This window comes from Histoplasma capsulatum, genomic scaffold (genome assembly GCF_000149585.1).
Source record: "Histoplasma capsulatum NAm1 scaffold_6 genomic scaffold, whole genome shotgun sequence".
Classification (NCBI taxonomy): Eukaryota; Fungi; Ascomycota; class Eurotiomycetes; order Onygenales; family Ajellomycetaceae; genus Histoplasma; species Histoplasma mississippiense.
The window spans coordinates 1,367,123-1,377,523 of NW_001813977.1; the positions used below are offsets into that span (position 1 = coordinate 1,367,123).

The window sequence follows — 10,401 nt, forward strand, 5'->3', positions numbered from 1 at the left end:
GGGAAGGGTAAAGGGATGCCGCAAGCACTGTTTTTGACATTTTAGGACAGGAATATGAAAAGGGCAATTCTCTTCGCATCTTTGCGACCTTTGATCAAGGGCTTGAAGTCAGTATAACGAGTACCAATAAAAACATGATATATTCAGAAGCATCCTGGAGTCTACAGAATATATTCATATATGTTCCCACAATGTCTCCTGTAATCATTACTAATAAACTAGTGTCCATTTGGAGATTCTGGGAGAAAACCCCACCATTTTCCCTGCGTCTCTGGTAACATTAAGAAGTTTGTGACAGTAACTCCTGTATCTATTTCGATTGAGGTTTTTGAGGGGTCTCCATTCATGTTGGAGTTGACGACGATTCCAATCAGTCCTATCATTCTTGGTCTCGGCTTGGAAATTTCCTCATATCACAAAGCCGAGACGTTGGACAACCTGCAAGCCCCACGAGCCGCCGCACGCGGTCCAAAACGCAGGAGTGGGCGAGAAAAAGAAAACATCTTCACCAGGAAATTGCATCCATTCTTGTGCACATTGGTCGAGTGGTCAAAGATACCCGACATTTTCTCAGCCAAAACCGAAGAGACACGTTGTCCCTTCACCTGAATAATTACAATTCATGATACCTTGTCAATATGGAACAATAAATTCATGGTTCATACAAAAGGACCGACTTGGCATTCCTGAGGCTCAAAGTCTCAAGAGAGAGCACACAACTGGGGGACCAGAGCCGCAATGCAGAAGATGTGATAATTGGACCAAATCTGGAACAAGCCAAGAGCCACAAGGAACATTGGAGCTGAGCTTTTAGCGGTATTGAATCCCTGCAAACGGGACAACATGGCGCCAGAACTTGCTCAATCAGGGCCCGTCCACCTGGGGCCGAACCAATCCTGAGAAGCGACTGGTGACTGAACCAAGAATTCTTCCGTCTCAGGGCCTGATTAGGATGGGCCATTTTACCGTATACGAGATGATTGCAGGGAAAATTAGAATAATTCTTGGTGGTTCAAAGCTTTCTACCCCAGTCAGGCTTTGAATTTTCGAAGACTAATTCTTTCATGAGCTGAGCAACAATGCGGGCCACCAACTCTTCAGGGAGGTGGCTTCAAACTCAGCCTTGTCGCACCGCCAAAAAAAGACCACGCCAGACAAGAGTCTGGACGAAACAGACATGACCTCCACTTGTGTGTCCGTTGCCTGCAGATTGTGCAGCAGCCCATCACCTCGGCTGCATATCTTTTCGAAATTTGGGAAACATTCTCCGTTTCTATGTCAAGAGTGGTGGGGACTGGCTTTGCTGTCGGAATGGCAAACGAGCAGTTTGCGTATTTCCCAACCTCTCACGTTTCTTAATTTATTCAGTGCAGTCGCTCTTTAATTTTGGAGTTCTCTCGGGGCCAGCTCCATTGTGTTTCTTTGGCTGAACTACTATTATACCCTCCTCATTACACATAAATCCAGTAAAGATGGGTGACAAAATGGCTGCTCCCGCCGTGCCTGCTGGCAAGGAATGGTCTCATGGTTTTTGGTCCTGCTGCGATCCATTCAGTACATGTATGCTCAAGATTGCGCGCTTTCCTCTGAAGAGATCTAATGAAATGCTAACTTGGTTCTTGATCAGGCTTGTTGACTTACTTCTGTCCCTGCATGGTCTTTGGTAAAACTGAAGCTCGGCTGAAGGAGCCAGGAGCCACTGAGCACAGTAGTATGAATGGCATGGTAAGCAGCAATGCGCTCTGTGCTGACTATACAGCGAAGAGGAATGGAATTGAATTGTTTAGCTGACATTAAACTCCATCAAACAGTGTTGTGCTTGGGCATGCTTGGCCTACGTAGGGTGTTCATGTATCCTCACAGCACTCCAACGTAGCAAGATTCGAGATACTTATGGTATCGAGGGCTCAAGCGCGACGGACTTTTGCGCATCATTCTGCTGCCCCTGCTGCACCATTGTGCAAAATTCGAAAGAATCCGTGACGAGAACGCAGGCAAATGGAGCTTATCAATCACCACCAGCCATGCAATATCCATGAAAAGGGCGCGATGTGGGAATTGAAAGAACCAAGAAGGCAGCATTCGTGACAGGATTGCAGTTTTCGTTTAATAAGACCTCTATTGTATTGCTTTTGTTTTGCTTTGCATGCTTTTATACCTCCTGAGTAATTATTTATTGTCTATTTCCACTTAATCCCTCTCGCTTCTACAAGAACTGGATGATCCTGGAATGGCCCATGTCTGCCGATTCTTACATAGATACCTGCTTCACTTGGCGCAACCATTTACTTATTTACTTCCAGAATTTGACAGGCTAATACGATTATTTAGCTATTTATTTATTTATTTATTTATTTATTCTTTTATTTCATTATTTATTATTTTATTTTGTTATGAATTTTACGACTGTTTTCTAACCCAACTCACAGGGGTGGATTCGGAAACTTGCGCTTGATCCCCTCCCCCTCCCCCAACCCCAGAAATCCTGCTCCTCCAATTAACTCGGATGACCCCCGAATCATCAAGAATTTACTCTGTCCTTCCATAGGTCAGATTATCTATGAAGAGTTACAAATCACGGGCTTACATAGAACAGTTTGTGAGGTGCATGGGAGCCCTAGAGTCCCGCATAGTATGTACAGTACATATATCAGACTCCCCACAACAGTTACCTAGGCTTGCTAGGCAACCCTATGTTGGCTGATGCCGGGGTGTTGTCCTTGTTGACCCCACTCTCCCGGCTCCGGTCGTAACCGGTGGAACCCTGGGACCGACCAGCCCCAACCCGCGAGATTGATAAGAATATGGTACCCCTATTTATTTTTATACATACGCCCTATCTTACTCGAAAACACACCTGGACACCTTTTTCATAGTGGATTTGTTTAAGATTTTAGTTTACATCGAAAATTTTGCAATTCTCTTCCCAGCTGAACACCATGCCTCCTCCATCAGCTACAGGTACAGAAACGGCAAGCTCTAGTTCCGCTGCCGTGCAAGTTAACGCGCAAGTGATGCCCCCTTTCCCTCGACCTCCGGTTTTCAAAGACAAGTATAAAGAACGACAATATCTGAAAGGGAGATTAGCTGCTGCCTTTCGAATCTTCGGAAAGTATGGCTTTGACGAGGGTGTTGCCGGCCATATTACGCTCCGGGACCCTGTCGATCCCACAACATTCTGGGTGAACCCCTTTGGTGTCGCCTTCTCTCTCATCAACGCCTCCGACCTTATTCAGGTTGGCCATGACGGAAGGGTGATTGACGGCGGGAAGGTCCGTCTACTGAATACGGCAGCATATATGATCCATGCCGCAGTGCATAACGCGCGGCCAGATGTGGTTTGCGCTGCACACAGCCATAGTATCTATGGACGCACATTTTGTGCTCTTGGGAAAGTCGTTGGATATGACGACCCAAGACTCCTGTGCCTTCTACAATGTGCGTTCCTTTCTATCTTCTCCACTTCATCCTTATCTCTATTCCCCTTCAAAATCGATCGAGGCTATAACCCTGTTTTAAAATTTACTCATTATTCTCACATACCTCCTGTTTGTCTCGTGATATCTTCCTCTGGTCAGAAAAATAAATGGCAGCATCTCGTTCTCCGCGCCCGCACCATGCGGCAAAATATAAACTAACTTTGAATATGTTCCTTGACACCTTTTAGGATCTCGCTATCTATAAACAATTCAAAGGCGTCGTCCTTGCTAAAGAGGAGGGTGAAAACATCGCAAGCACGCTAGGCAACAAAAAGGCCGCCCTTCTGCAAAATCACGGTCTTTTGACTGTGGGCAAAACGATTGAGGAGGCGGTATTCTGGTTCATCTCTCTGGAGAGATGCTGCCAATCCCAATTGATGGCGGATGCCGCAGCAGCGGGTCGCGGCAGTGTGACCGTGAAAATCGAAGATGAGGATGCGCTCTTTACCTATAAAACCATTGGCACTCCTGGAGCAGGCTACTTTAATGCGAAACCCCTGTTCGATGTCATCCATAAGGAAACAAATGGAGAGTATTTGCAATAAACGGTGTCCCCGTATCAGAGGGGGGAAAATTGCAGTGCACTTGGATGGCACCAATGGCGATGGATGGCCTATTTGGGGATTGAATGGGTGAACCTCGGTCAAGGCAGACCTATGAGTATAGATGGACCTATGAGCAATGTTTCTAGCACGCAGTTATGAATGTGAATGTTGATGTTACGATTATGGATTAAGAGTGGTGTGGGCACTCGGGGATGTGAAGCTACAGTTAGCTAACGATCCGTTACATGTTGGGTATATTCGTAACACAAATCTTTGTGCCATGGCAATAGCTACGGAATTTAATATTGTATTGAATAGTATTAGGCCACTAGGGCAAAAGAGCTCAATCACCACCAGCGCCGTGGTGGTCCACTATAGAGGGTACGAATCACCCAATCCAATCCCCCCAACAAATAGTTCATATCTTGAATGTGTGCGCTTTGTTAGCCCAATGTTTATCACGTGAATATGAGGTGCCAACCTTCCCAGAAGCACAGACCACATCAATCCACTGAAATTTTCATTCTCGGAGTTTTGTTTTTCCTTCTACAAGAAAAAAAAGTTTTGATAAAATTAATCTTCCTATTCCAACATCTCCTTTTCCATCCTCTAACCCTCTTCATCCGTTGCATTTTTAACTTCCTCTTGCCGAGAGGGGTGTGTTTTCCTACTCTTCTTGTTTAATTTTTGTTGAAATATTTTTCATCTGTTTTAACCCTCTCTTTAGTCTCTTCAGTGAACTGAGCCTTCAGAATGCTTGGTTCCGTTCGTCGAGGAAATGTCCTCGCACGCACTCTACGAACGTGCATTGCGCGCCCGATTAGAATCCAGTCAGGCATCCAGCAATCAATAAACACATTCCGGATATCTCAACAAACGTCTTTCTTCCCGACGAGAGCTTTCCATGCATATCCGGCCCTCAGGTCTTCCCAAGCAGCCAGCGCCGTGAAGGAAGTCGAAGAACCACCAGCTGAGCTCACTCAGTTTTCCGAACTAGCTTCCAATGGTTTGGTCAGCGACAATATCATTCGCGTTCTCACCAATAAGATGAATATTACAACTATGACAGATGTACAGAGGATGACGATCAATGCTACGCTAAATGGTTCTGATGTGTAAGTAAAGCTATTCTTACGATTTTGGTTTCCATTCAATTTGTCTGATATTTCCATTGTAGTCTCGCCCAAGCGAAAACTGGTACCGGAAAAACCCTTGCTTTCCTCCTTCCAGTTATCCAAAATATCCTTAAAGATCAGCACCTCGCCCAGCGCCCAAGGTTTTCTCGTAACCAAACCGACGCATCAGACATCCGTGCCATAATCATTTCCCCCACTCGTGAACTTGCCGAACAAATTGCTGTCGAAGCAAGGAAACTCGTGTCAAATACAAGCATCATTGTCCAAACAGCTGTGGGAGGGACAAAGAAGCGTGAAGGTTTGATGCGGATTCAGCGTGATGGGTGCCATATCCTGGTTGGCACCCCTGGCCGCCTTATCGACATATTCTCTGACCCAAACAGCGGTGTTGCTGCCCCGAAATTGAGTGCGTTAGTTCTCGATGAAGCGGATCGTCTGCTTGATATTGGCTTCGCTCCTGACATCCAAGAACTTCAAACCTTTCTTCCCCATCGCCGAGACGTTGACCGACAAACTCTTATGTTTTCCGCTACTGTCCCGCGAGAGGTGATGTCCATGGTTCGCCAGACTATGAAGCGCGATTTCGCTTTTGTCAAGACTGTTCAAGAGGATGAAATTCCGACTCACCTGACCGTTCCTCAAAAGGCCATTTTCCTCCGAGGCATGGAAAATCAACTGCCAGCCATTTTTGAGCTAGCGAAACAGGGCATCGAGAAACATCGAAGCGATCCTGCGAATAATATGCCCTTCAAAGCGATTGTCTATTTCAATTCTACCGCCGAGGTGACTTTGGCAAAGCAAGCCTTTGCAGCGATGAGATCAAGCGCCTCTTCGTTCTCTCATCCACTGCCTGATACTCAGTCCTATGAAATGCATTCTCGCCTGACTCAAGACCAGAGGACAAGATTTTCAAACATGTTCCGTAGCTCCAAATCTGCTATTCTTTTCTCTTCCGATGTTACCGCACGGGGAATGGACTTCCCTGATGTCACCCATGTGATCCAGATAGGAATCCCACGGGATAGGGAAACATATATTCATCGCCTCGGACGGACAGCTCGCGCCAACAAGAAGGGAGAGGGCTGGCTCTTCACTTTGGATCTTGACAGCGGCAATCTAAGGCGAACCCTTAGAGACCTCCCAATCCAAATTGACGATTCCAGTCTTCTCACTGCAGCAGCTGACATGACCACGGACATTGGCCACCCACCTTGGGTCTCCGATATATTTTCCCAGGTGAAAAGCGGCTTCAAAACGGTTTCGATCAAGGACAAATCTGCAGCCTATGCCGCATATTTGGGCGTAATGAGCCATATTAGAGATAAATTCGAGGTTGTTCGCCTTATCAACCAACTCTCGACTCATGGCTGGGGTTTGCGGGAACCCCCTGCTTTCTCCGCAACGACGGCTTATAAACTCGGGTATAAGGGCGTCCCAGGTCTGAATACCAAGAATCCTTATGAGAATGAGGACGCTCGCGAATCCTCTGGGTCTCGCGGTTCCTATGGGTCTATTAACTCCTACGGCTCTCGTGGCTATGGTTCTCGTGATAATTTTACTCCCCGAACGCCTTACGGCTCTCGTGGTTCCTCTGGCGGCCGTGGTAGTTCGTATGGCGGCGGCATTCGAGGTTCTCGTGACTCTAATTACAGATCTGGGAGCGGGCGCGACTCTTTTAATTCCAGAACAAACCGTGGTAATCCGTTCGACTTCGACTTTTGAGTCAATTACGAGTCCAGGCGTCCAGGGCACAAAGCTGTTATTAACTCTCTAGTTTCCCATTCAACGCTGCTCGCATCACATCCTGACGCATTAATTAAAAATGCACGATGCGTGATTTGGATGTATTCTGAAATACAATTATCCAAACTTTCTTCATTTTCTTTTCCCGCACTGGCATGGCGCAGAGTTTGGCGTCGGACCATTCCTCTTCCTCTCTCGCTCGCGACGATCATAGACATAGGGCACTGCATGTTTATTTCCTGGTGTTCCTCCTTTTTGTTCACGTTAAAGCTTATCGGGATTTTTCACTTTTGTCCTCCACGATTGGGAAGACGTTTCCTTTTTCCTTCTTCCATTTTTATACCGGTGTTATAGGTTGAAAAGGTGTTGTTCGTCTTCTTTTCTCTATCGACTGAGGGTGCCATGTATTTCCCATTCACAGATTCGTTTCTTCAATCTGTGTTAATTACATCTGTTGCAACCGATTTATTTATCCTAAATCTCTTCTCCCCTTTTCTTCATGACTGTACAGTAGTGGCTCCTGCCTTGTGTATCTTTTGTCCTCCATCCCGCGTTTATTCAACTCATAATTTTCTATTCCTTTGTTATCTGTGTTACCGAGAAAACAATCCTCTCGTTATGAAATTAATCCTTTGCTTTTAACTACTCGATTCATCTGACAGCGCACTTTTCAAGTGTAGGTTTTCACAAATGCTTTCGGTGGGCCATAGATGATACATTTCGTATCGTTGGGATTGCCACTGTGATGTTTCTCGGCAAGACAACGCCAAAATCTACGCCTTTATTAGCTATAGAAAAGCAGTTCATCTTCATTTATCTGTCCAAATCATTCTTGCTCATTCATCTATTACGACTTCACAAAAGGGGCATTGAACAATAATAGCATCTGGGGGGCTGGCCACCGATCGAATTCGGTTGGGAAATAAAACTGGGAAAAGCCCGGCATCATGCTACCGAGGGAAAGTCAAAGAACGTTTTGCTCGGAAAAAGCTTCATTGTTTCATTGTTCCAGCTCGACAGTGTCAAGCCAGTTCTCGGGGGCGAGATTCCAGGATGCGAACCCTGAATGTCTCGGGCGCTGTGGCTTTCAACCAAGGCAGCGGCTGCTCTTGGCGAGCCAGAGAGACTTGTAAGCGCTGTCGTCGACGTCGAACTACTCCTGCGCAACCACGTAAAGCTTCAGCTCAACACCCATTCACACGACTGGCAACGTCACTCTCCGGGCGGCTACGGAAACAATAATAGGTACAAAGTGACTGCCGGTATCTGCATTGTCTATCTATCCCCTGTGTTATTAATAGAATAAATATAGTTTACTCTTGATTTATAACTATGTTGCAGCGCTCTTTTTCTTTGACCACTGTTGGGTCGTATCCTTTCTTTGCTCGTCAAGAGCTATTACAACTCCAATTTTTTGCGTAGTGAGGGATTGTCTTGTCAAAATTCTGCCTGGCGCAGCCTTATTTGGTATTTGTTACCTCTTCTCCCGGCCGCATTCAGGCCTGCGATGCCACTCCTAGCTAAAGATAGGAATGGCAACTTTGAACCACCCTTTTCAAGCACGGCTTGAACAACTAGCACCAGATGCCGTCATTAAATTGAACGTGGCATGTCCCAGGCTCGTTAGGGAATATGTGTCATTCGCGCGTGAAGGCGACGAGGGGATAGCCGAGAGTCTTCTGAAACAGAAACGCCAGGAAACTTTTGCATCCAAGTCGCATATTTTTCGTCGGCAACCTAGCAAACGCGCTTTTAGCAACCACGAAATTCACGCCGTCATAGAGCAGCTAGTTCGAACAGATGGCTCCCTTGGGGTCCTCGATTACCTCCTGACAAAAAGCAACGATGCAAAACTCGAGAAGCACCTCTTCAAACAGCAGCGGCAGCATGTGACCAAGAGCGATATTGGCTCCCTTCTAATATGGGCGGCGCGAATGCAGCATCCATCTATGGTGTATCTTTTGAGTCTACATTCCGACGAGACTGGGTTAAATGAAGCCTTGGACGTTGTTGTGTCGGGACGTCACATGGAGTGTACGAAAACCCTGCTTCAGAATGGGGGGGACGCCAACTTTTGCCAGCAAGCATTCCTGGCAGCAGTGGCACGCGGAGACACACCACTGGTCGAGTTACTCCTAAGTGCTGAAAAACGAATAGCGGCTTCTTGCCTTGATCAGGCGTTACCTAGCGCTGTTGCTGTCGGACGCTTCGATCTGGTTTCAGCGCTGCTGAAAAGCGGAGCAGATGGCAATGTGCCTGGGGCCCTGGAAAGTGCAGTTCGCGCACGGAGTAGGGATATTGTTATTGCATTTATTTTGGCAGATCATCCGCCCTCGAAGACATCTCTTGATCGCGCTGTCGAAGTCGCCTTTGATGAAATTGAATCCGGTTCTGATCTCCAAAGAACGCTCATTGAGATCATTCTCTGTGGCGGCGCGAATGGAGAAGCGGTCCCCAAAATCCTCTTCAAAGCTGTTGAGCGGAATGACGAGAAACTTGTCTCCTTGCTTGTCACGTACGGTGCTTCTGTGACGTACAATTCGGCCGAAGCTATCATTCATGCAATTAAAATGGGAAATACCAACTTACTGGCGAGTTTATTCAGCGCTCGTATCGATGGACAATATGCCTCTCATATTTTAACAATGCTCCCTAAAATTGCCTCGAGTATTCCACCCTCGAAGCAGTTGGCAATTATTTCCACACTGGTGGAGCGAGGAGCTTGTGGATACGCGCTTCATCCCTGTTTGGTGGATGCAGTTCAGCGAAATTACTATACTATTGTCGAATATCTTGTGCAAAAACATGCCTCCGTCGATTATGATAACGCTGAAGCTCTTCGTTGCGCAGTTTCTTCTGTTTCTTTACCGCTATTCGAGCTGCTTCTCAAGGGCTGCCCTTCGAAGGAGTCTTTGGAACTTTGCTTTCCCTTATTAGAAGCTGTCCCTTCTAAACCTCGTCTGATCATGGCAGGACGCCTGTTGGCAGCTGGCGCGAAGGGCGTCGAAGTGGAAAATGCCTTGATCAAAGCAGTAATGTCTGATTTTACGATGGAAAAGATGCCCCTTATTTACGAGTTTGTGCGGCACGGAACCGATGTGAATGTTCACGCAGGGAAATGTTTCCGGGAATCTGCGGCTGCAGGCGATATCGATGCTTTAAAGTTACTCTTAAAAGGAGTTCCTTCGCCTGCTTCACTTGCCCAGGGAATTATTCCTGCCCTTAACTTACCGAACTCCGATCTCCGATTCGCTATACTGGATCTGCTTGTTTCCGCCGGTGCGCGTGGCCCTCCTGTCGACGAAGGCCTCCTATATGTGATTAATGACAAACCTGTAGATATACCCTTACTGCAGCTGCTGCTTGATAAAGGCATTGCTGACGTCAATGCCAACAATGGGAAGTCGATAGAACTGGCAACCAAACAGGGAAATTCTGATCTCCTTCAACTGCATCGTATCATACAACCCAAGCCACTCGAGCTTAAATACTGCCGAA

General features: G+C 46.7%; 4 protein-coding genes across 4 annotated transcripts in view; all 4 read left to right on the forward strand.

Annotated features, from left to right (window-relative positions):
- Positions 1-1,484: 1,484 nt before the first annotated feature.
- On the forward strand, positions 1,485-2,039 carry HCAG_06739 (predicted protein; the record flags this gene model as incomplete). Its single annotated transcript, XM_001539084.1, has 3 exons — positions 1,485-1,560; positions 1,628-1,725; positions 1,812-2,039. The coding sequence occupies 3 exons, from the start codon at positions 1,485-1,487 to the stop codon at positions 2,037-2,039; spliced, it is 402 nt and encodes a 133-aa protein (XP_001539134.1).
- Positions 2,040-2,939: 900 nt separating this feature from the next.
- HCAG_06740 (conserved hypothetical protein) lies at positions 2,940-4,024 on the forward strand (the record flags this gene model as incomplete). Its single annotated transcript, XM_001539085.1, has 3 exons — positions 2,940-3,272; positions 3,316-3,438; positions 3,668-4,024. 3 exons carry the CDS (start codon positions 2,940-2,942, stop codon positions 4,022-4,024), a joined length of 813 nt encoding a protein of 270 aa, XP_001539135.1.
- A 753-nt stretch (positions 4,025-4,777) lies between these two features.
- HCAG_06741 (conserved hypothetical protein) lies at positions 4,778-6,882 on the forward strand (the record flags this gene model as incomplete). Its single annotated transcript, XM_001539086.1, has 2 exons — positions 4,778-5,139; positions 5,202-6,882. The coding sequence occupies 2 exons, from the start codon at positions 4,778-4,780 to the stop codon at positions 6,880-6,882; spliced, it is 2,043 nt and encodes a 680-aa protein (XP_001539136.1).
- Positions 6,883-7,956: 1,074 nt separating this feature from the next.
- HCAG_06742 (predicted protein) overlaps positions 7,957-10,401 on the forward strand; it is a gene marked incomplete at both ends in the record, with an annotated part of 5,420 nt that continues 2,975 nt past the window's right edge. Inside the window, 2 exons of the mRNA XM_001539087.1 lie at positions 7,957-8,032; positions 8,464-10,182. Coding sequence (XP_001539137.1) covers positions 7,957-8,032; positions 8,464-10,182 — 1,795 coding nt within the window. The remainder of the gene's footprint in view (positions 8,033-8,463; positions 10,183-10,401) is intronic.